This window comes from Sebastes umbrosus, chromosome 17 (genome assembly GCF_015220745.1).
Source record: "Sebastes umbrosus isolate fSebUmb1 chromosome 17, fSebUmb1.pri, whole genome shotgun sequence".
NCBI lineage: Eukaryota > Metazoa > Chordata > Actinopteri > Perciformes > Sebastidae > Sebastes > Sebastes umbrosus.
In genome coordinates this window covers 18,228,620-18,251,887 of record NC_051285.1, presented here as the reverse complement: position 1 = coordinate 18,251,887, position 23,268 = coordinate 18,228,620, and the positions used below count along the sequence as shown (strand labels likewise).

Here is a 23,268-nt window from a genome sequence, read left to right as displayed (position 1 = left end):
ATTACTACGAAGTTGCTGGTTTTATACATGTAAATGTAAAGGCGTAATTTCTCACACCACATAATCCCCGTCGTGTTTCCAGGGGGACATATTTGCAGGGTGGCGCATCACATCTGGAGGAGGCAGCATCAGTTGATCTCAGCATCACTTACCTTCTCGTATATAGTAGTTTATCTATGGGAAATTCTACCTGACATTGTTTCTAATGTGCAATTCTCAGTTCCGCTCCGGATTTTAACGTCTCTTGATAACAGCGGAAGTAGGTGGTAACACAATAAGTGGCGCACAGATATGAGTGTTTTTGCTGAAGCTAAGGTCATGCTAGCTAACGGAAATGCTGCTGCACCTGCCTATGAACACATCAGCCAGCCTTGCATGATGCACATAGTCGTAATCATTCTTGGAGCTCAAGTTTTAAATCGAATATCAACTAGTTTAAAGAACCAGAGTGATACATTTAACAATATACGTTTGTATTCTTAATTTTGTTTGCATCTTTGATGTCAGTAACTTATTCTGTAACTCTCTGAGTGTAGGTGTTTGTACAGTAACGGACCTTATTATATATTTATATTTAAATGCTCCATTTTGTAAGGGAAATGGGTTTTCTTTATATTATCAGGGCATGGTTTATGCTCTGCCTCTTCATATAGGACAGAGTCTGACTTTAAATAGTGCAGATACAGGATGCAGGTGATACAAATAAATGGTAATAGCATCATAATTGGCCCTTTTCACAGCAGTCATTTTGACATGTCATAGCAGGGTAAACACAGGTGTAATTGATCAAATTAATTATGGTCCTATTCGATTTAGTGTGTCACTGCCTTTCCAGTCAGCCAGCATGCACATTACCAGGGCCATAATTAATGTTATTAATTATACCTGGGTTTACCCTGCAATGCCATGTCAAATTGGGTGCTGTGAAAAGAGCATATAAATCTGTCCTTTTTCTCTTTGTGTATTGTAGGAATTGTTGCGCCCACATGGGCAGCGTTCTGGCTTTGTCTTCTGGTCCGGGCCATCAGAACTGGCCTTTCTCCACGGACCCACCTCCTTCTCGCTGGGACGCACATCCTGCTCACTGGGACAGTCCGCCACGCTGGGAGAGGAGAGATGGCCGCCTACCCAACCCAGGCAGCTTTCACTCTCTCCACAGGAGCTGCAAAGGTACGTCTGGCTAAAAAGTAAGAACTGTGTAGGTCACACAATGGTAATAAAGAGGTGCCGACCACACAGCAGGCCCTACATACAGACAAGTAGTAATGTTTTTGATCTGACTGTTTTTCTCCCTATCTCCCCAGATGTGTTTCCTCAACAGATTGAGGGAGTAAAGATGATCCTCAATAAAACTCTGAGCAGCTTCTTCAAGGTCCACCCACATTAATTCACATTCCAACAATTTGTTGTAAAGATAATAAGGCTCTTACATCTGAAAATGTCATAATGCCTTATCATTAACATGATGTATGTGTTGGCTTCCAGGTCAGTCATACTCTCCACCTCAGTGCTGTTAGTCCTTCATACTATCGATTCCATGTGGAGCATCTGCAGTCGGATGATTTCAACAAGGACAAGGTCAAGCACAAGTCATCACATAATAAATATGTCACCACTACGTTATCATTAATGTGCTTAGGTGTATAGAACGTTGACCGGTTGCATCTTGCTCCTTCCTTACATTTTTAGGACGCTCCAGCATTAATCGGTGAGATGGACTCTTCAGGCAGTCTGAACGCTCACGCTCTGCTGCATCTCACTGAGCGCGTACGAGCCAGAACAGTGTTCCAGGTGACATCCTAATATCTGTCCATCTATCCCATCCCATGTTCAGACACTGTCACTTTACATTACACAAAATGAATGCTGTTTGCTGCAAACGACTTAATATTTGAACTGCTGATTGTGTTTTAGACCCAGCAGTCCCAGTTTGTAACGTGGCAGTTTGAAACTGAGTACAGAGGGAACGACTTCACTGCTGCTGTGACAGTAGCCAATCCAGACGTCCTCAGAGAATCAGGTGAGAAATGACTGGTGGAATTTTATACAACTGTCAATTTAGCAACAAAATACATTATTGTGATATATCTATTATGTATCTGTGTGTGTTTCTCTTGGACAGTTATCCTCGTGGCACACTTCCTGCAGAGTGTGTCTTCTGGGCTGGTTTTAGGAGGGGAGCTGGTCTACCATCGGGGCCGAGCAGAGGAAGGAGGAATTCTTACTCTGGCTGGACAGTACTCGAGTGCGTTTCATTGCTAATCTGCTTTAAACACCAGATTTGATTGAGCTTCCTGATCTGTTTTGCGTGATTTTGCAGCGGCGTTTCGTCTTTTTTGTCTCTATCCATGTAGGACCTAACTGGGTGGCAACGCTGAATGCTGGGAAAGGAGGTGCCCATGCTAGCTACTATCACAGAGCCAATAAACAGGTACGGCAAATGCCACCGTACTGTATGAACACACCATTTACTTTTGGTGCATATTGAAAATGTGCATATGTTTGTGTTCACCAGATCCAAGTCGGTGTGGAGTTTGAAGCCAGTACCAGGACGCAGGAGACCACAACCTCATTTGGGTACCAGATGGAACTCCCAGAAGCCAACATGGTCTTTCGAGGTAAATTTCTTTCTGCAACTTTGAGTCCAATGTCATGCTGAATGAAAATTATGAAGAAAGCATTCAGTATATGAGATCTTTTATATGTGTGTGTATCCAGGTATGATAAACAGTCGGTGCATAATAGGAGGCGTGTTGGAGAAGCGTCTGACCCCGCTCCCTGCCACCCTGATTATGGGTGCCTTTGTAAATCACAGAGGGGACAAGCTGCAAGTGGGCCTAGGCATCAACGTAGGATAACCCTCCCCTAACCCCTGCCGGAGTTCCAGCTTGCTGTCAGGACATCCATCCAGAGACCTGTTTCAGAGGCTTCATAATGACCCCATCTTCCAAGGTAAAACCACCTGAGTATCGTGGATTGTTTGGGCATTGAAGCTCAAAACTCTGGGCTTGAAACCTACCTCTCAAAATGGAGGTGATGTGTTCTGATTGGATTTAACAGGAAAAAATGGTTGAACATTTCAAGATGCTCAACAACTGTGACTGGAGATGTGTTGCTTTCCCCCTGAAACCAAACTGCACATCACCTTCTTGACAACGGAAACAGAAAGGATGAGAGGCATACTGTACTGTAAACGGAATATAACTTAAGGTTTTATACTGTAGGTAGTCATAAAGAAATGTAATGTATATAGATTATATGGAAAGATAATTGTGTTTTTCATGTTTTAGCCCATTAACTATAAACCTTGTATACCTGACCTTTCTGCTGACCATTTTCTAAAGAAAGAAATCAATTTGTAGAAACAAGAAACCTATTTAGGATAGGTAATACAAATGATCAAATTCACCTTATTCTTTTTTCAATCTCTATATTGGCTTACTGTTTTTTTTTTTATTATCCCTAATGCCTAGAGGATCAATCTAAAAACAAAGTGGTCGGCAGAAAATTAATATGGGTAAAATCGTGCTAAAACGCCAGTGTGATCCTTAAAACTGTGTGTATGAGTAAGTGATTGTGTGCACATCTTTTTTTTGCCAGCATATAAAACTGTGAGATACCACACATGAACCAACAGCCTGCTGAGTGTAAGAGAAAAGGTGCTGCTCCATACATACTAACCTCCAGTGAAGGGATGTGAGAGTGGCTATGCACTGACTCTGCTGAGCCAGGACTGTACTGTATGTATACAGATAAAGGCATGTGGAAACACTGACCTGTATGCAACCTGCACTACTCACGCTGCTTCAGGGCATTTCCAGTCCTGTTTAAGTTGCATATGTATTATTTATACATTTAGGGAGCGACTGTCTTTTTGGACTTAATTTATTAAAGATGTTATTTCTATCATGTTTTTTCTTCTTCCGCATTAATACATTGCACTTGTAGATATAGCAACATTGTGTTTTAAAGCTCCACTTATCAATTTAATGATATGAAATGTCTACATGTAATATGAGGGTGGTCACTCATCGTGACAAACCAATGGAAAATTACCACCTAGCTCTGAACGCACCCTCAGCACCAAGGTGCTTTTTAGCCTCCTTTAGCTCTTTGTTTTGGTTCTACATACATAGTTTATCATCTAGCAAACTAAAGAGCCATATATTTTTCTCAGGAATTGTTAAAGACCAAAACAAAGCTAAAAGTAGAATGAATTTAGGATATTTATTGTGTGTCCGGAAGCACCAGAGACTCCAAATTAATGTTAATGTTTCTCCATGTCTGCTGGATGTTTAAATAGTTGCTAATATGTTCGACATAACAACTTTATGAAGCCCTAATGTGTCTGTTTTGTGTTCACCTTGGGTTGCTGTTCCACAAGGTGTACTCGGACAGCAAATTTTTGCCTTTGACCGCTGGACAGTTTGTGTGTTTTTGCTGCAAACAGCCAGTGTGCTAGCTAGCTAGCTAGCAATGGACACACCATTGTGTTTGTGTTCAGCTTAGCCTCTGACTGAACTCAGACCTCTCTGTTATTTAACTAACTTTCTGTTGCTTTCTTCCAGTCTTACTCCTTATTCCTCTCCCCTCTGAGCATTTATGAAACGGTTTCATAAAGTCCCGGAATTCATGCAAACTTTTGCGTCTAATCATGTCTTTCTATTGATATTGTATGCAAGTGAATGCACCGCCTCTAAAATTTTCTTTGCATTCTGTCTGAACTCAGTCAGAAAGACCAAGAAAATAAATAAAATGCAGCTTTAAGATACCGTGGTGACAAACAAACAACAGATTATAAACCATCCAATAGAGACACATTGATGGCTTTACATTTTTAATATAAAATAGTAAATTCTGACTGACATTCTGTACATATATATATATATATATAAATATCGTAGGTCTGTAAACATTTCACTTGTTGACGCTGATATACACATTACAGTGTACATTATCTTGCTGCAGGAGCTCACAGTGGCAAAGATAAAGGTCCATTTAAACTCCGGCTACTTCTCTCTGTTATTTGTCTTTGAAAAAGGAGAAGAATCCCTTCCCTCCTTCTCCCTTCAGTCTCAAAGACTTGCTCCTTTGAAGTCCCACTGCGTTGTTTTTCTCTCGCTCCTTCTGTCTGTCCTCCTCCCTTTGCCGCACCTGCTGATTGATCACCAACCGCATGTCCTCCTGCAACAGGATGATGGCAAAACAATATTCTGCTTGTAAACTATTTTAAACGTGTTGCCGAAAGACATAATTTAGAATTTTCTATCCCTCTACACAAACTCACCTGCCAGGCCTCCAGCTCTTGAGACAGCACCACCTTGTGTTTGATGGTGTTGAGAAGCTGCTGAGTTAGTGATTCTTTCTCCTGACGCACTGTGGCCAATTCACTCTCTAAGAAACTGCACATTGATATGATGATTAGCAAAACATATATCGCTGTGGGCTCAAATGAAATGAGAATAATTCAGATAGACAAATATGTTGTTGTGTAGCATTACCTGTAGCTTGGCTGTCCAGGAGGGCTTCTAAATGGCTCAATTTCCTGCCTCAAAGACTCCAGCTCTTCTTTTTGAGATTGCAGCTGCAAAGTGTGACATTGAAATGCAAACATATTGTAATTATCGTAATTACAATATTTTTTCTTTCGTTTTTATTTTAAATACTCAGGTTTCCATCATCACTATACATTTTAAAGGAGACATATCATGCTCATTTACAGGTTCATACTAGAACATTTTTACATGCTTTAATGTTCAAAAACATATGATTTCTCTTATACTGTATCTCTGAATATACCTTGAGAGAAAAATGTGGTGCACCTTTGCAAAGGTAGTTCTTAAGCTGTGGCCGATATATTCTAATGAGCCTGCATGTGACCTATAGGAAGGGGAGCCAAATCTGAATGGCTTGTTGAATCACATGTTTTCTGATCTAGGCAGTCCTAAAAAACTGATAGGGTTGTCTTATTTCACAGTTTGTGGGTTGGTAGGCACTCCAGATCCCCAAATGTATGTGCACAACCACTGAAAAAGTGAGTTTATAATATGTCCCCTTTAAAAATCCCCTTTAGGAATGTTTTCCCACAAAAAACATCCAGAATATATTATTATGTAAATATTAATTTCAAGTATGGACATAAAAAGGTCTCCTACTTCACTGAAAAGTTGAGTATACCTTTTTTAATGATTTAAACAACTAATCACACTCCTTTGCTTGTACTCTAGACAAATCTATTGCTATAGTAGCAAGGATTTCCTCCCATTTAAGACATTCCTAATCCATTAAAATGGAAACCAGCAACATTTCATCTTCTCAGGTCAATCATCAAGTTAAATTGTGTTTTTGAAAGTGTATGTGTGTTTGTATACAGTTCAACAGACCTCCTCTTTGAGCGCTTGTATCTCTTCATCTCTTGCTTGCAGGACTGTGGAGTGAGCTAGAAGAGCCTCTTTAGCCTGGTTAGAGATGTACACAACAACACAACAAATAGAAATGTCAGTCAGATCAGAACGATGATTACTGTACCAGGTGTTTGTTCTGTAGATGCAAATTTCGGTACAAAGAGGTTGGGGATTTTGGAGACCGGTTGGTATCAGTCTTAAACTATCAAAAGAAGGAAGTCGGTGCAGTTACTCTGTGTTTTGAGTGTGTGTGTGTGTACCTGTGATTGCTGAATTTCACTGTGCAGAGACAAAGGTTGTGTTTGTGTGCTGTCCAGAAGGCTGTCTTCTCCCAGGTTCAGAGCTTTTTGCTGTAGAGAGCGATTCACCGTTCGCAGCTCAAACACCACTCCCTGCTCCTGCTCTATCTGTAGAACAAACAAACACACATGGTGAGAGATGGGCACAAACATACACAGATCAAGAGCTCAGTCACTTTCATGACTTGTATTAATGAAAGAGTAAATATCTCCTGCAGCACATGATTCTCCCCCTGGCTTCATCTTTCAACTATATACAGTTAATCTTTAATACCAGTCAGTCATTGATCCTCACCTCTGCTTCTTTCTCTCTCAGTTTTATCTGTAGTTCCGACAGTCTGTCTCTCAGTCTGTCTCTCTCTGTGCGGAGTCTGACGCTGTCCTCCTGTGAGGCTTTTAGTTGTGCCTCCATGTGGGACCGTCGCTCCAGCAAAACTCTGTTCTGTACGGGAAGAAGAGAAAGTACTGAGTAAACAATGAAATGAAAGAAGTACATTTTAGTAATTAGAAAGACTTATAACTTGATTTTGGTGCTTTGAGATATGGATACTTAGGCCCCCAAGTCAGTTAAATCTCTGTGCGTTTATTCTGCTAATATCTCCATTGGTGCTTAGCGATAAGGCTATAGTCTTGAGACTTACTCGAGTCAGACGCAAACAGACCAAAACAGAACTCAAAATTTGATTTCAACTTGACTTCAATGAGACTAACTTGAGACTTCAAAACAGAAAAGTTTTGAGTCTCAAGTTTTGACTGGGTAACATGCCAAAACAATGACACGCAGGCCTTGGACATTTAATTATGAGGCATAATTCTTTGAAAGGACTTGGTTTCATCTATATAGAACACTGCAAACACATGCCATATCATTTAATGGTCAGCATACAGACAGGACTTGGACTTGCCATCAAGGACTTGAGACTGCATGGACTTTCCCCACAAGACTTAAAGGTAGTGTTGATAACATTTTTATGTAGACGAATATGGCTTTTTCTAAAAACAAAAATATTATGATTTAATATTTTGGCGGCTCCAAAATTATTTTTTTGTTTTGTTTTGTGGAAGACGTTTGGTTCCCACTTCTAACAAGGCTTGTGAGCCAATAGTAAAACAACGTTGGTATCAGGTGGTATCGCTGGGTCGTCAGATTGACGATAAGTGCCTGGCAACGACTTGTTGTGAAATGAATGCGATGGAACGGGGGAGGAAGAATGTGACATCTAGTGGCTGTATGTTATCAATAGCACCTTTAGAAACAGCTCTCCTTACTTTCACATTAAATTATAATTTCACGTTATTTGGCCTTGTTTGAAATGTAATGCTTTTTGTGTATGACTGACTATCCTGCAGCATTGAAGATAGCATACTGTGTTCATGACTGTCACACTAAAATTGCTCCAGTTACTTTGGCATTGCTTTGCTTGTGTAAAACATTAAGAAGTGACTGGTCGGTTATACCTCCGCTTGAATGTTCCCTAATTGTGTGAAGTTGATATTTCGGCTGAAAGATGATTCGTCCATCTCTTCTCTGAGGGAACGAAGCTCGGTCCTCAAGGAGTGTTCCAGCGTTACAGCCTGAGTGGGTGGAAGATGGAAAAGTTGAGTGAAAGACGGGACGCCATAAACCTGCTAGTCTGCATTGCTCCCGTCTGCATGACTGTGACGTGACATCACACTTATGCAGACTATTCCAACATGCTATTTAGCATAACATACTTGTGATGTTCTTTTGTGGGCTAACAGCTTCTCAAGACAGGGTTAAGGTGGTTCACTGCTAGTATATACCAACCTCTGCTAGCTGCTCCACCAAGCGTTGGTTGTGATTGGCTAACTGAGTCAGCTTTTCGCTCTCATCCTTCCGTCGGTCGCGCCCTTGGCTGCGATGTTGCTCCAGCTCGGCCCTCAAAGCAGTTAAATCTGCAGTCAGCTCTGCCTCTCTCTGCCCGGACGCCAGTTCATTCATGTCCAGCTTCCTGTGCAGAACATGCTTCTCCTGCTGTAAAGCCTGAAACATTAAACACATTAACTGTCTTCAGGGTAACATGAAAATATCAGATATTGAAATACATGGATAATTTACGTGTCTGTATTCTTGTTACTTCAAAGGGCAGTGTGTAGGATTTGGCGAAATCTAGCAGTGTGGTTGCAGATTGCAACTAACTGAGTACCCCTGCACTCACACCTCCCTTTCTAAGACAGAGTGCAAAACCGTGTTAACGCTGTTCGCCTCGCTCAGAGGCCATCCTCACATAATAACACTACTTTAAGTGCAATGGAAGTCCGACGGCGGCTGGTGGTACCACGGTTTTGCACTCTGTGTCTCACATTACCACAGTTTTACAAGTGTGTCAGAGAACTACGGTGGCCTTCAGGTAACGTAAAAACGTGAAAGGCTCTCTCTACAGCCAGTGTTTGGTTTGTCCGTTCTGGGGTCGTGTCTAGAAGGTATCCCGCAAATTGTGAAATCTGATCTGAGATCTGCAAAAACTTGCAAAAACTCTTGCGAGACTTGCTGCCCGACGACCTATCCTAACCTTAACTATTCAAGATCGATGCCTAACCTTAACCATCTTGCGAGAGTTTTCCCCAACTTGCAGGTTCCCTACTAGATACTACCCCGTTCTGGGCGACTGTAGAAACATGGTGCAGCAACATGGCGGACTCCGTGAAGAGGACCTGCTCCCTCTGTAGATATGAAGGGCTCATTCTAAGCTAACGAAACACAATGATTCTTAGTTTCAGGTGATTATACATTAAAGAAAACGTAGTTCTGAATATTATATTCCATTTCTGCCAATAATCCCCTGAAATTGTACACAATGTTCCTTTAAATGTGAAGTGAAATTAAAACAAATGTGTCTGTTTTTCAGGCAGCAAGTGTTTGGAGTCAACAAGATTAGATTCAGTGACGCTAGTTCTTGAAAAACAGAATAGGCCTTTTTCACAGCAGACAATTTGACTTGTAGGCAAACACAGGTGTTACTTATAATAACAATGGCTCTGTTGTATTTAAGTGTCCCAGTTAGTTCTGCCAGGACCCGGAAACTGAAGCAGCTAAATGGAATGCAGCCATCATTATTCTTTATTTACACCTGAGCTTTTCCTTCTGCGACATGTCAACATGTCTTCAGTGGAAAGGGCCTGTTCTGTTCAGGGATACATTCATACCTCTTTTTTTAAGATAATGTTTTGGTATTTGCCTTCATTTGATAGTGACAGTGATAGTTATGAAAGAGGAACAAAGAGGGGGGATAACGTGTAGCAATGGGCCGCAGGTCGGATCAAACCCTGAGCCACTGTGGTAAGAAAAAATACTTCCAGGAATCCAGCGTTTAAAACGGCAATAAAAATACTACCATTGCTGCTACCATTTTTTATAATTAATAATAACAATAATAATATCTAAATTAATTTATCCATCCATGACCTTTTTTTGTGCTATTTTCATTCTTTATTGCAGTCATCTATCTAATTGTTTGTCTAATTGTAAAGACACAAAAGTGTGGGACAAGTATGTCAAAATTTGACATCAGCAGTAAATCCATTTTTTTATTCCCTCATCATTATTTTTTTTATTTTTTTTTTTTTTTAAATGTATCACTTTTGGAATATATTTTATGCTATTTTTATACCTTCTTCTTTTAAATAGGTTTTTAAATCCTACATTTTTGTTGATTGTGGTGGGAGAACTGTGATTTCCATTATCTAAGGTGGAACAAATTGAACCTTGATCATTCTTAGATACGGACTACTACTTATAATGATTTGCCCTACAGGCTAGAATCACTCACATGTCATTTGCTTGTTGGTAAGAAGTTGTTAGTGTTCCTTTTATTCCCACCTCATTATATTTCTTAGTGTTAGAAAGTTTACATAGTCACAAGAAACACTGTTCATCCTTACCTCCAGCTCCTTCTCCCTCTGCTCCAGAGAGGCTGCCAGCTCCTCGTTCTTCTCCAGCAAAGCCTGTCCTAGCTCTGCAGCCAGTATCAGATCCGTCTCTATCCCTCCTCCGCTGTCACTGCTGCCAGGAGACGTGGACGAGGGGAGAGCAAAGGAGAGTGAGACTGAGGAGGATGGGGAGAGAGGGAAGAAGGAGTCCTCCAGGCTGTGGGACGGGAGGCTCTTTTTATTGTTGGTGAACATTGTTGATAGCTTGTAGGAGTCAGTTAGACAGCATCATCCCAGCTCTTGAACTTTCTTTCGGTAGAATCCTTTTCTGTTGCTTGATGATCTGGTCTGGAGTGGGTTGATGAGTTTTAATTTTGTATTCCAGGTATGTCTCTGCCAAACTTGTTCTCCACTGTGGTGCCAATGGTCCTAATGCTGTTATCATTCAATCTTCTTCTTCACAGGTAACTCTATGGGCAAGAGAGTCAATCAATAGCACAGAAAACCACTATAAACAGATTTATTGGCTGGAACTGTGGAATTCAGGACAAGTATGACAACTTGTGTGAGTATCACACTGGTTGTTTTCTAGTAATATAATCTCACATGGCCTTTAAGGAGGTCTTTTGTCAAACAGGTGCTTTTGTTACTCTGACCGAAATACCAGCTCCACTATTATCTTTGTTCGGCTCCCCTCCCTAAATTCCAAAGGTATTGAGCTCCACTATTTCCTATCATTACAACAAAGTCTTGAATGTTCCTAGAACAGTCTCTAAAGTAATCAAATCTTAGTCTTGAAAGTCTTGCTGTTGTGTTGTCTCCCCCCCCAAATAAAGCTTGAAAAGACACTGCTACACATATTGTGATTTCCAGTCAGTGCAGGATCATATATATACGTTCTGTCTATAAAACCAAAATTTTGGTCACAATATCGTTGCTCTTAAGTCTCCCCTGACATTTCTGTCTTTGACGTCAAACTCTGCCATCTCACCTGTCAATACATTTCACTACCATGAAACCATGCTGTCATCCTGTTTAAATGAATTTAAAAGCTAAAATAATGAAGAAATTTCTACTTTTAATATCATCTGTTTTCATTATGAGAACTATCAGAACCTCTATGAACCCTTTGGCTTCGAAAGAAGAAAAATGAAAGTCTGTCTTACCTGACAGTTCCCAGCCAACTCACACCAAACAGGTATAGTCTTCCTGTTTGGTGAGTATGTGTGTGTGTTTGCACAGGAGAGGCTCAGCTGGTTTCCTTGGCAGTGGAAACATATGTAAATACAGCCAGCGGCTCCACCTCCTGAGTCAGAGAGGTAAAGAGAGCAAATGCTGTGACATCTAGTGGCTGAACAAGGTAGAGGAAAACACAGATTACCTCTGAGGAATGTGTTGGTACACTGCTGATTGAGTGGGGGTGACACGGGTTGAGAGATGGAGAGAGGGGAAGGTCAGGAAAACAAGCAGGGGTCTGTCTAATCTGGCCCTCCTCCTTATCCCCCATCCTGTTTACCTGCTAAAGAGTTGAAAGGAGCTCTGTGTGTGTGTGTTCATGTATGAGGGGTAGGGAGAGTAGAAAAAGGGGACTGCCATCACTGCACCTCCTTCTCAAGAGACGGCATACAGATAAAAAGCCGAGCGTAAAACAAGGCCTTTGGATCATAAGGTGCGTTCACTTACACACAGACATGCCTTACAAACTCTGGCTTTCTCTCTCAGTGTGGCTTTTGCTGCCAACCTCTGAAGCTGGAAGGCAGATGCCTAAACTCTCTGACAAGAAACTCTGCGCTGATTCCGAATGCAGCCGTAAGTAGCACACTCCCCCACTGCTTTTTGCTGCTGTGTTATGTTGTGACCATGTTATAGAACTTTTAATTGAAATGATAATACCAATGCAGAACTTTTTAACTTGCATAGAAATATGTCAAATATTACAAACTGCAAGAGTCCTCAATATGATGCCTCAGTCTCCCTCTATATTTCTGCACAGATCCTATCTTGATAGCTCGTGCACTGCAGGACTACTACCCTGGAGACTGCAGATTCATCCCCATCAGACAGGGACAGCTCATCTATGTGTACGCAATGCTGAAGGACAGAGGGAACCTCTTCTGGGCCGGCAGTGTAAGCTTTGACGCAGCTCTTAACCTTGTGTATCTATGTTGGAAGTGATGAGGACGTTTTGTATCCATGTGCAGCACTCACACTCTTTGTTGTCAATAACTTTATCATCTGTTTGCAGGTACAAGACTCCTATTACGGACAGCAGGAGGCTCGCATCGGCCACTTCCCCAGCAGTGTCGTGGAGGAGACTCATCCTCTCATGCCAGCCAGCACCGAGGTCAAGTCTACTGTAGGTGAACACACACACATCCACATACATGTGTGCATCATGTGATGCTTTCTCCTAATTCTCCCTCTCTTCTTATTTCCAGAAATGGGACTTCTACTGTAACTGATGTTGCCTTTTCCGATAAAGAGAACAACATTCTTGTCAACTACATTACAAGATAACTCACATATGATCTTACACACATTATTGACAATATGTAGGTTTTCTTATCCACAATCTGCACCTTAGAAGATATTACCGGCTCTGCACAACAACGTATGATTCTAGATTGCAATTAGATTTCATAATTAAGGTTTCCAAGCGCTGAAGAAAGGACTGTTGCTGCTCAACTCTCTATATTTTACTTGTCTGTTTTATTCTCTGTAATACTCCATCTTGCTGTTTATATATGTTTTGCAGATGTTAAAAGTATTTGTCAAATTGAAAAAAGTTAGTTGTGTTTTAAAAAGAGACAAAGATGAATTGAGCATGTCTTTTTTCTGATTCACGCAATTTGTATAACTTTTTCTTGATGATTGTGTGACACAAAAGAAGCTGATCTTTTAATTTGTGGTGCATTGAAAACATTGAACAATGAAGCAGACTTTTGTAGTAAAGCAATATACTACAAATCAAAAAACTTTTCAGAAGATGGACTTTAAAGAATGACACTGAAATAAGGCACCTGGACTTATTTTTGAAAGAACGATTATTATTACGAAAGTCTATACCTGACAAAACAAATAAAAACCTCTATGCATAATATGTGATATGAGACGGTTATTGTTTTAAAGTGTGTAGGATTTAGGGGGGATCTATTAGCAAAAATGGAATATAATATTCATAACTATGTATTCATTTGTGTATAATCACCTGAAACTAAGAATCGTGTTTTCGTTAGCTTAGAATGAGCCCTTCATATCTACATAGGGAGCAGGTCCTCTTCACGGAGTACGCCATGTTGCTCCACCAAGTTTCTGCAGTAGCCCAGAACGGACAAACCAAACACTGGCTCTAGAGAGAGCCTTCCGTGTTTTTACGTCACCTGAAGGCCACCGTAGTTCTCTGACACGCTTGTAAAGGGAGGGGTGAGCGGAGGGGTATTCAGTTGGTTGCAATCTGCAACCACACCACCAGATGCCACTTAATCCTACACACTGCACCTTTAAGTCAAGGAGGAAAGTATCTTCTCCCCAGATGTAATGTGTGCAAAACTTCAGACATAAAAAAGAACACACAGCAGGCCTACGATTTTGAGTCTCAACATTTATTCTATCTGTTGTTTTCTGTGTTAACATGCCAGAGGGTTGTTGCCAATTTGAAGGAATGATATAGGGCTGTAACTGTTGCATCTACAAGCACATAATGCACTAACTCTCACATACATTCACACACACTTTCCTTATAGCAGCTCAGAGGCTATGCTCCCTGTGGAAAAGGAGCCCAGTGATAAAAAGCTGTCCGTCTCCAAACATCTCCATCATCCACTACTTTCCCTATACTGCTCATTCACCCTCCTTCTTCACACACACACACACACACACCCGGTCCAACTCTTTTGGTGGCTTTCTTTTAGTGAACAAACTAAAAAATTACTGCATATCCAGAGAATTCCCTCCTCCTCACACATACGGAAACCAACAAACAAAGCACAGTTGGCATCTTACTCATACCCACTCAGACAGCACCGTGTACTGTAGACACAATTAAGTTTGACAATTTTAGTCTGTTATCATCTTCAGTGGACAATTTTGAGAAAGTCTTTACATTTCCACTTCCTTAAAACAATTTTGTCACTAAACTGAAAAGCCAGTACAGACATTATATCAAATTTGTAAATGCCTTATGAAGGAAAGGAAATGCCTTTCAAAATATGATTACATGCCCTTAAAGGAACAGTGTGTGTCATTTCGGGGGGATCAATTAGCAAAAATGGAATATAATTTTCTAGTTTTCTTTAGTGTATAATCACCTGCTTAGAATGAGCCCTTCATATCTACATAGAGAGCAGGTCCTCTTCACAGAGTCCGCCATGTTGCTCCGTCATGTTTCTACAGTAGCTCATAACGGACAAACCAAACACTGGCTCTAGAGAGAGACTTTTTACGTTTTCACATTTCCTGAAGGCCACCAAAATGCTTGTTACTGCGGTAACCACAATTTTGCACTCGGCAGCTCACATTACCACAGTCTTAGAAAGGGAGGAGTGAGTGGAATGGTATTCAGTTTGTTGCAATCTGCAACCACACCATCGCCAAATCCTACACACTGTACCTTTAATGAGTCATTTAAATAGAGGTTTCTGGCAGATATATAGGTATGGTTTAAAGAGGGATTCTGTAGGCTTGTGATAGGGAAATTAACTCTATCCAGCACCTCACCCCTCTGTGTCTATACAAAACTTTGTCAAATAGACTTTGTTACATGAGCTCAACATATTAGCCTTTGGTTTTAAAGCACCATTGTCTTGCAGAGACATCACAGTGAGTTAGGAATTAGATACCAGTTTATTAAAAGGCACTTATATAGACCTGTATGCCTGCCTACTGTATATTGTCTACTAAACTGCCAACAAAACTGTAACAGGTTAAATATAAAAACACTTGGGGTTAGTAGTGAAACAGTGTGAAGAGCGTCAGGCTCTACATTTTCTGTTTCGGTGTTCCATCTTCACAGGAAACAGGAATAGTGCGCTCGGAGCCAGGAGATGACCTAGGCGCAGTGATTGTAAGGATCCCATCAAATGACAGACTGGAGGTGACCTCAGCACCTGACACGCCAGCAGGAAGCCTGTACTTCCTCAGAAACTCCCTTGACACAAAGCCGTGGTCGTCCTGGAAACAGAATTAGAATCAGTATATGAGTTACTTGTCACCAATTTAGTTTGACTTAATTTCTGCAGATCTCTGTAGTCCCTCTGACCTGTCTGCCCTCATGTTTGCCGTGTATTGTGATGAACTCCTCGCTGACATTGACGGACAGCTCTTCAGGTGAGAAATGCTTTACATCCAGAAAAATTACGTAGCGATCCTTTTCAACACGCATCTATACAGACAATACAGCTGTTACGAACAAATTCTGTTGCATGCCTGCAGCCTGGAGTCAGCTGAGCACGAAAACACACACAATAGCTTGTTATTGTCATCTCAGTGCAAGACTCATACTAAATTATACAGAGACTGTGTCTTCAGTGGCATATTTGACTCAATAATGAAAAATCATAGATACAAATCTCACATATTAAAGATGCCTGTGCATTTTAATGGCCTGTCACATCATTCTACACACTGCAGTACATTAGTCATTAATGCTGATGTTATGAAAAGTAGTTCTAGAAGAGATATTTTTCAGTTAGAAGCCAACTTGTGGGTATTTTACACAAGACAATTTAATTATTTTAAGGACACAGGTGGATTTTACTTTACCTCACTGTGTCCATTGTCGGGCCAGTTGAACCAACGCATGAACGAAGGGCGTATCCAGGGGAAGGACCAGGGGAAGGGCCAGATTAGTGGCCAATCCGTGAGAGGTTCTGCCAAGGAGATGTCAGAGAGTCGGTGTGGAAAGACCCGACGGTACCAGGGATACTGGATGGGGATATCCATGATGAGATTCCAGAGGAGATGTAAAAACGACGGGTATGAAGGAGGCGGACTCTTGGTTCAACTTGGTCTGAGATGGGTGCTGCTGTGCTCCCCTGCACCACATTTATAGGCCTTTCCCTCCCATCCCACCCAGGCTCTGTCTCTGTTCACATCCTCTGCATCCCCCTCCCCTCCGTAACCTCCCATGCACACTTGCATAGTGACTCTGCCAACAGGCTGATCTTTCTGGAACAATGATGTCAACTGTTTATCCCTCCATCTCCGTCATTGTTTCATCTGTCTGACTGTGACTGTCTCTCTCTCTCTCTCTCTCTCTTTCTCTCTTTCTCTCTCTCTCTCTCTCTCTCTCTCCCCCTCTCTCGCGCTATAACTCTCTGTCTCTCACTTCTCCCAGTCATGAGGTGACACTGGCTCAGAGTACTGCTGATGCCCCCATACTCATTCCCCAGGAAATGCCCCTGTCTGTATCTCTGTGTGTGTCTGCGTGTGATTGTGTGTGTGTTTGTTTGAGGAATAGCTGCCAGAGCATTAGCCTGCTGTACTCCGAGTGCCAGAAGCTTTAGGTTTGTGTGCAGAATGGAAGTGAGGCTGAATGGGAACTGATGAGTTTGTATGGGGCAGCATTAGGTGACATTTTGCTATGAGCTCAGATGTAAAATATGAAGTCCTGACTCCTTTCCAACTGTCCAACAGTTGTGCCAGTCAAATTTCTTTCAGTCTCTGCTTCTTCCTCCCAGTTGGGTCGTCTCCAACAGAACTGCACACATTAAATCTGTTATCTGCAAGCACTAGGATCCTACAGACTATTTTAAACAATCATGCAAACACTGTTATAATACCCTCCCCTTTCTCAATTATTTTTTTATTCCCTCTTTAAGCTGTTAATAGTTTTGAGTTTCTATGTATCTATTAAAATGTTATGTAACTGGGTGTTAGCCCTAACCTTGGTGGTCACTGATTTTCCTCCTTTCAAATGGGTCTCGAACTCCTGGAAGCACCACTTTATTTTAGCAAAGTCTTTTAGCAAAGTCTCCTCTTCCTATCTAAAACTACAATTAGTGGATAAATCAATCTTAACACTTATTTATTTACTAGTACCTTCATTTAATTGCTTGCGAGCTCATGTTACTCGCTTCATGTCTGTTTAGTATCGTTACCATGGTGATGTGCCTTGCCCCTGTAGCTTGGAGCAGTTTGTTGTTGGATATAACATTAGTTAGCTTACAGAAGTGCGTTAGTCGGTCACAATTACCGTTGTTGCCGCAGAAATGGACTTACCGGCTTCATATTACGGAAAACTTGATAAAAGAAACCCAGTAGTTTTAGCCTTTGAACGGGATATTAACTCGTTTATAACATTGATGAGACGAGTCGTTTCTTCGACCAGCCGAGACCACCAAGATCACCAAGACCAAGGCTCTTATGCTAAAGGGTGAGATATTAGAAGAGACAACGCTATGCTAATGCTAATTCAAATGATGGTTACTGATGTTGAAGTCTGTTACCCCGTTCAATAGTGTTTCCCTCCTGTTCTAAAATGACCGTTAGTTACGGTGTCTCTGGTTATGGTTTGGGAGGTTCACGTTTAGGTAGGGAGGAACACATAGCAACGGGAAACTCCTTCGACACAACACCCGTTAGCTTAATGCTGCTTATTCTCCGCAAAACTAACCGTCAACTCTGAAGTGAGCGAAACAGTTAGGTAGCTAGCATAGCTAACGTTACAGCTGAGGAAGAAAACATTGCTAATTAGTAACGTTAGATAAATACATATAATTAACTTGGCTACATTGTTTTTCTTCTGACGTAACGTTAACAGTTACACCTGTTAGCTTAATGCTGTTTATTCTCTAACTAACTAATTAATTGTAACACCTGTTAACTTAATGCTGTTTATTCTCCAACTAACTAGCGTTAGTTAACAGTAACACATGTTAGCTTAATGCTATTTATTCTCCAACTAACTAGTTAACAGTAACACCTGTTAGCATAATGCTGTTTATTCTCCAACTAACTAGTTAACAGTAACACCTGTTAGCTGAATACTGTTTATTCTCCAACTAACTAGTTAACAGTAACACCTGTTAGCTGAATGCTGTTTATTCTCCAACTAACTAGTTAACTGTTACACCTGTTAGCTGAATGCTGTTTATTCTCCAGCTAGTTAACAGTAAGCTCTGAAGTCAGTGAACAGTTCGCTAGCATAGCTAGCATAGCTATATTAATTGCAGTTACGCCAGAAGAAAAAAAATGAAGCCAAGTTAATTATATATAAATTGTTTACCTAATATTACTAATAAGCAATTTGTCAGTGTTAGAATGTTTATGAGTCATAAGATAGCAAACAAGGCAGGAAAGGCTTCGCTTTTGACTGCAGGTGCGGAACTAACGCAAATTCTGGGCCACCAGAAGATATGTGGGCCTCCATTTTAATACAATACTTTTACAGGAATTGGGGCTTCAGATATGTCATCCTAAACTCCACATTTCCACCAGGAGCATCCATTCATGGCCAAATGTGCAAGTAGCTTTTTTTTTGTTTTTTTGTTTGTTTCTGAATTATTATCAGTCAGTTGATTGCAAAGAGTGCTTGTTGTCTGATAGATATATCCCATAGGAACAGGTGCTACAACTTGAAAAAAAACTTGCTACAACTTAGCCTGTTTAAAATTAGATTTTTCATTTTGTAGGATTAAATTCCTGGTGGAGATATGGAAAAAGTACAAACATCGACTGCCTTCGAAGTTGTACCAGGAGCACATGTTGCAGATTGCAGATTTTCTCTTTGGGATAAAGGTAATGTCACAGTAGCCTAGCTGATACCTGCTAATATTTGGATTCCATAGCTAAGTTAATTGCTTTACTAGCTGTATCATTGTGAGCCTACACAATTTGTCTGGTTTATACATTAACGACCTCTTTTCTCTTAATGTTGTCTGTCACTCCTTGCCTCTTTACCCTCCTCAGGATTCATCATTGGATTGCTGTTGTGGCACCTGACTGTTGGTCCCATAATTAGCCAATTTTGTTTTTTTATTAAAGGTGTCTTCTGCACAACACACATTCACAGTTGCCATTGCATCTTTCCTCCCTCTCCTCTTCGTCTGTAGTTGTACCAGCTCGCTCTTTGTCAGGGCTACAGTCTCCACCTGCTGCAGTTCAACTCAGTGAAAATAACTGACATCACAGATGTGGACCAATTCATGGCCTGCTTCTTCCCTGAAGGTTTTGATACAGACCGAGATGACTTTGCCATGAAGGTACACTGTATGATGTATTCTTGTGTGCAGTGGGTTGCTGTGTGTGATATGTTTGACTATTCACAGTCCGACTGAAGTGAAAAGCATGCTATGCTTGTTGTACTTTGTTGTTTTATATTAAGAAGTTTTGTCATGCGGAGGAAAGGTCATTGATATTTTGAGATGTTTGTTCCTGGACCCTGATATATCGACAGTATATATAAGTTGTGTATATGCGTGTGTGTGTGTGTCTGTAGATCCATGCAATGCAGGGCTGTGCCCTGTGTATATTTGAGCAGGAGAAAAGGCACAGCGTCCTCAGCCAGAAGGGACTCTGTAAACTGCTGCGTGTGCTGAACTTCATCAGGATCATGATGCAGGCGTTTCAACAACATGAGCACGTCTGCTGGCAAATATATAATGGTATATAAGTACAACTTACAGTATATAGTTTTGTTCAGTATTTGCTTTTGTCTGAGGGAAACTTTTGAAAGGACAAATTTAGTTGTCAAAGTGTGAGACAGGACAATGTGCCCAAAAAGGTGGATGTGTGCGGTTCTAGATGCAAGGGTATTACCCACTTAAGTTAACTTTGTGAACACTGCTAATGTGATTTAGTACACTCAAAGTAATAACCTCCCAATGATACTCTATGATTCCCAGGAATATGTTTGTATAGATTTAGTCAAAATTACATCATCATGTGAGATTCTACTGTATTTTATATGTTACAGTAGAACTAACCTTGTTCTCTTTTTCTTTCTAATCTTTTCCAGGTTCATTACACATCTACACCATCTGCCGTTACCTGATGACCATGAATTGTAGTGCACAGGTACTTAGTGATAGATGATAGATGGATCAAAAGATTGTTTTTCCCAAGTCTGATACACTCTAAATGCAAGTGTTTGATAATGAGGCTATGGGAGATCTGGAAAAACCATAACTGACTGGTTCATGTGGTTTGTGCTAATTATTTGATATGAGTCTTCAGTGATTCACTCTCTTCTTCACATTGGTTGGTGTCCTTAACTGCCCTCTGGTGTATTGTGACTAAAAAAGACAACATGTGACTCCTAAAACTAAGTGGTACTTTTACCTAATGAATGATGTGGTATAACTAGAAATGTGTGTGATTTACAGACGTAGGCAAAGTTGTTGGTACCCTTCCGTTAAAGAGAGAAAAACCCACAATGGTCACTGAAATAACTTGAAACTGACAAAAGTAATAATAAATAAAAATTTACTGAAAATTAACTAATGAAAATCAGACATTGTTTTTGAATTGTGGTTCAACAGAATCATTTTAAAAAACAAACTAATGAAACTGACCTGGACAAAAAATGATGGTACCCCTAGAAAAGATGTAAAATAATGTGACCATAGGGACATATTAAACTAAGGTGTGTCCTGTAAATAGCATCACAGGTATCTTCAAACTTGTAATCAGTCAGTCTGCCTATTTAAAGGGTGAAAAGTAGTCACTGTGCTGTTTGGTATCATGGTGTGTACCACACTGAACATGGACCACAGAAAGCTAAGGAGAGAGTTGTCTCAGGAGATCAGAAAGAACATTATAGACCTTCATGTTAAAGGTAAAGGCTATAAGACCATTTCCAAGCAGCTTGATGTTCCTGTGACTACAGCTGCACATATTATTCAGAAGTTTAAGGTCCATGGGACTGTAGCCAACCTCCCTGGACGTGGCCGCAAGAGGAAAATTGATGACATATTGAAGAAACGGATAATACGAATGGTAACCAAAGAGCCCAGAACAACTTCCAAAGAGATTAGAGGTGAACTCCAAGGTCAAGGTACATCAGTGTCAGATCGCACCATCCGTCACTGTTTGAGCCAAAGTGGACTTAATGGAAGACAACCGAGGAGGACACCAAATCATAAAAAAGCGAGACTGGAATTTTCCAAAATGCATATTGACAAGCCACAAAGCTTCTGGGAGAATGTCCTTTGGACAGATGAGACAAAACTGGAGCTTTTTGGCAAGTCACATCAGCTCTATGTTCACAGACGAAGAGATGAAGCATCCAAAGAAAAGAACACTGTACCTAATGTGAAACATGGAGGAGGCTCGGTTATGTTATGGGGCTGCTTTGTTGCATCTGGCACAGGGTGTCTTGAATCTGTGCAGGGTGCAATGAAATCTCAAGACTATCAAGGCATTCTGGAGCGAAATGTGCTGCCCAGTGTCAGAAAGCTTGGTCTCAGTTGCAGGTCATGGGTCCTCAAACAGGATAATGACCCAAAACACAGCTAAAAACACCCAAGAATGGCTAAGAACAAAACATTGGACTATTCTGAAGTGGCCTTCTATGAGCCCTGATCTAAATCCTATTGAACATCTGTGGAAGGAGCTGAAACATACAGTTTGGAGAAGGCACCCTTCAAACCTGAGACAGCTGGAGCAGTTTGCTCACGAGGAGTGGGCCAACATACCTGTCGACAGGTGCAGAAGTCTCATTGAGAGTTACAGAAATCACTTGATTGCAGTGATTGCCTCAAAAGGTTGTGCAACAAAATATTAAGTTAAGGGTACCATCATTTTTGTCTAGGCCAGTTTCATTAGTTTGTTTTTTTAAATGATTCTGCTGAACCATAATTCAAAAGCAATATCTGATTTTCATTAGTTAATTTTCAGTGAATTTTTATTTATTATTACTTTTGTCAGTTTCAAGTCATTTCAGTGACCATTGTTGGTTTTTCTTTCTTTAGCGGAAGGGTACCAACGATTTTGCCTACGTCTGTATAATGTAGATATAATTGTGGGTGTCATGATCCTTTATATCACCATTTATGATCCTGTCCAGGCACTGGAGTACCTTCTGTGGGCAAGCATCAGTATAGAGCTGTCCATCCCTCTGATGACTGCTAAGTATCTGCCATGGATTGTCACACTCTACTGTGCTGTCTGCCACTGTTACTATGACAACCAGGCCGCTGTGCAGGCGGAGGTGAAAGACACACGTCATCTGCTTCCAGACACCTACAAGCACACAATCATTGTGATGGTTACAGACTATTCAAAGGCTGATATAATAAGTTATACTGTATGTAAATACCAACTGTCACCTTTTGTTGATTTGTCTGCAGTTTTCTGTTTGGTATTAATCTGCTTTAGAGAAGATTACTTAGTACGGTACTATGTAATAAAATTATGCTTTCTATATCTATCTGCTGTATCAAGATAGTACTTGATACCCAAACAAATGGGTTTGCATGAAATTTCTGAATTATTCTAAAAGTCCTACTCCCCATTTGTGGGGTTCTTTGTGTCTTCAAATGCTTTCAGGAATTTGCCAGGAGAGCCCTTGAAAAAGTCAATGAGCTCGCTGAGCTGGAGGAGCAGAATGAAGTTCCTGCCACCAGAGAGACTCAGAGAGCTTACAAAGAAGCCTCTATCAAGGCAGGAGACTCCTCTTACCCAAATCTACTCATAATACTGTTATTCTGATACAATATTAGTATCAGAGTGGAGAG

General features: G+C 40.8%; 5 protein-coding genes across 19 annotated transcripts in view; 3 read left to right on the top strand and 2 right to left on the bottom strand.

Annotated features, from left to right (window-relative positions):
- The first annotated feature begins 87 nt into the window (after positions 1–87).
- si:dkey-71l1.1 (uncharacterized protein LOC569883 homolog) lies at positions 88–3,906 on the top strand. 7 transcript variants are annotated; one of them, XR_005203914.1, is made up of 11 exons: positions 88–259; positions 971–1,170; positions 1,305–1,372; positions 1,486–1,578; positions 1,690–1,791; positions 1,915–2,020; positions 2,123–2,245; positions 2,355–2,431; positions 2,516–2,618; positions 2,816–2,952; positions 3,601–3,906. XR_005203914.1 is itself a non-coding variant. In XM_037749029.1 (10 exons), the coding sequence occupies exons 2-10, from the start codon at positions 987–989 to the stop codon at positions 2,839–2,841; spliced, it is 882 nt and encodes a 293-aa protein (XP_037604957.1). In that variant the 5' UTR covers positions 88–259; positions 971–986; the 3' UTR covers positions 2,842–3,906. The 7 variants fall into 7 exon arrangements, 2 of the variants coding, with proteins under 2 accessions (XP_037604957.1, XP_037604956.1); XR_005203913.1 differs by having other exon boundaries at positions 3,061–3,906; XR_005203912.1 differs by having other exon boundaries at positions 89–259; positions 2,719–2,952.
- A 914-nt stretch (positions 3,907–4,820) lies between these two features.
- bicdl2 (BICD family like cargo adaptor 2) lies at positions 4,821–11,850 on the bottom strand. 2 transcript variants are annotated; one of them, XM_037747634.1, is made up of 10 exons: positions 11,761–11,850; positions 10,607–11,064; positions 8,493–8,729; positions 8,162–8,278; positions 6,999–7,145; positions 6,665–6,811; positions 6,384–6,458; positions 5,502–5,584; positions 5,288–5,402; positions 4,821–5,184 (listed from the first exon to the last, which is right to left on the bottom strand). In XM_037747634.1, exons 2-10 carry the CDS (start codon positions 10,847–10,849, stop codon positions 5,023–5,025), a joined length of 1,326 nt encoding a protein of 441 aa, XP_037603562.1. In that variant the 5' UTR covers positions 10,850–11,064; positions 11,761–11,850; the 3' UTR covers positions 4,821–5,022. The 2 variants fall into 2 exon arrangements, with proteins under 2 accessions (XP_037603562.1, XP_037603563.1); XM_037747635.1 differs by having other exon boundaries at positions 8,493–8,708.
- Positions 11,851–11,953: 103 nt separating this feature from the next.
- mia (MIA SH3 domain containing) lies at positions 11,954–13,818 on the top strand. The gene is made up of 4 exons (XM_037747636.1): positions 11,954–12,403; positions 12,588–12,721; positions 12,840–12,950; positions 13,033–13,818. The coding sequence occupies exons 1-4, from the start codon at positions 12,154–12,156 to the stop codon at positions 13,054–13,056; spliced, it is 519 nt and encodes a 172-aa protein (XP_037603564.1). The 5' UTR covers positions 11,954–12,153; the 3' UTR covers positions 13,057–13,818.
- Positions 13,819–14,180: 362 nt separating this feature from the next.
- On the bottom strand, positions 14,181–16,648 carry LOC119475746 (alpha-crystallin B chain-like). Its single transcript, XM_037748737.1, has 3 exons — positions 16,355–16,648; positions 15,852–15,974; positions 14,181–15,763 (listed from the first exon to the last, which is right to left on the bottom strand). The coding sequence occupies exons 1-3, from the start codon at positions 16,532–16,534 to the stop codon at positions 15,572–15,574; spliced, it is 495 nt and encodes a 164-aa protein (XP_037604665.1). The 5' UTR covers positions 16,535–16,648; the 3' UTR covers positions 14,181–15,571.
- An 829-nt stretch (positions 16,649–17,477) lies between these two features.
- Positions 17,478–23,268, top strand: part of LOC119475743 (cilia- and flagella-associated protein 54-like) — a 65,215-nt gene continuing 59,424 nt past the window's right edge. For 4 of the 8 annotated variants that reach the window (XM_037748727.1, XM_037748726.1, XM_037748728.1 and 1 more), the window contains exons 1-7: positions 17,478–17,966; positions 19,225–19,330; positions 19,645–19,794; positions 20,031–20,196; positions 20,550–20,608; positions 22,599–22,742; positions 23,081–23,194. In XM_037748727.1, the coding sequence (XP_037604655.1) occupies positions 17,803–17,966; positions 19,225–19,330; positions 19,645–19,794; positions 20,031–20,196; positions 20,550–20,608; positions 22,599–22,742; positions 23,081–23,194 (903 nt within the window). In that variant the 5' untranslated portion in view covers positions 17,478–17,802. Of the gene's footprint in view, positions 17,967–18,096; positions 18,232–18,257; positions 18,912–18,983; positions 19,055–19,224; positions 19,331–19,644; positions 19,795–20,030; positions 20,197–20,549; positions 20,609–22,598; positions 22,743–23,080; positions 23,195–23,268 lie in introns of those variants that run through there. The other 4 variants (XM_037748730.1, XM_037748731.1, XM_037748729.1 and 1 more) reach the window with 4 other exon arrangements.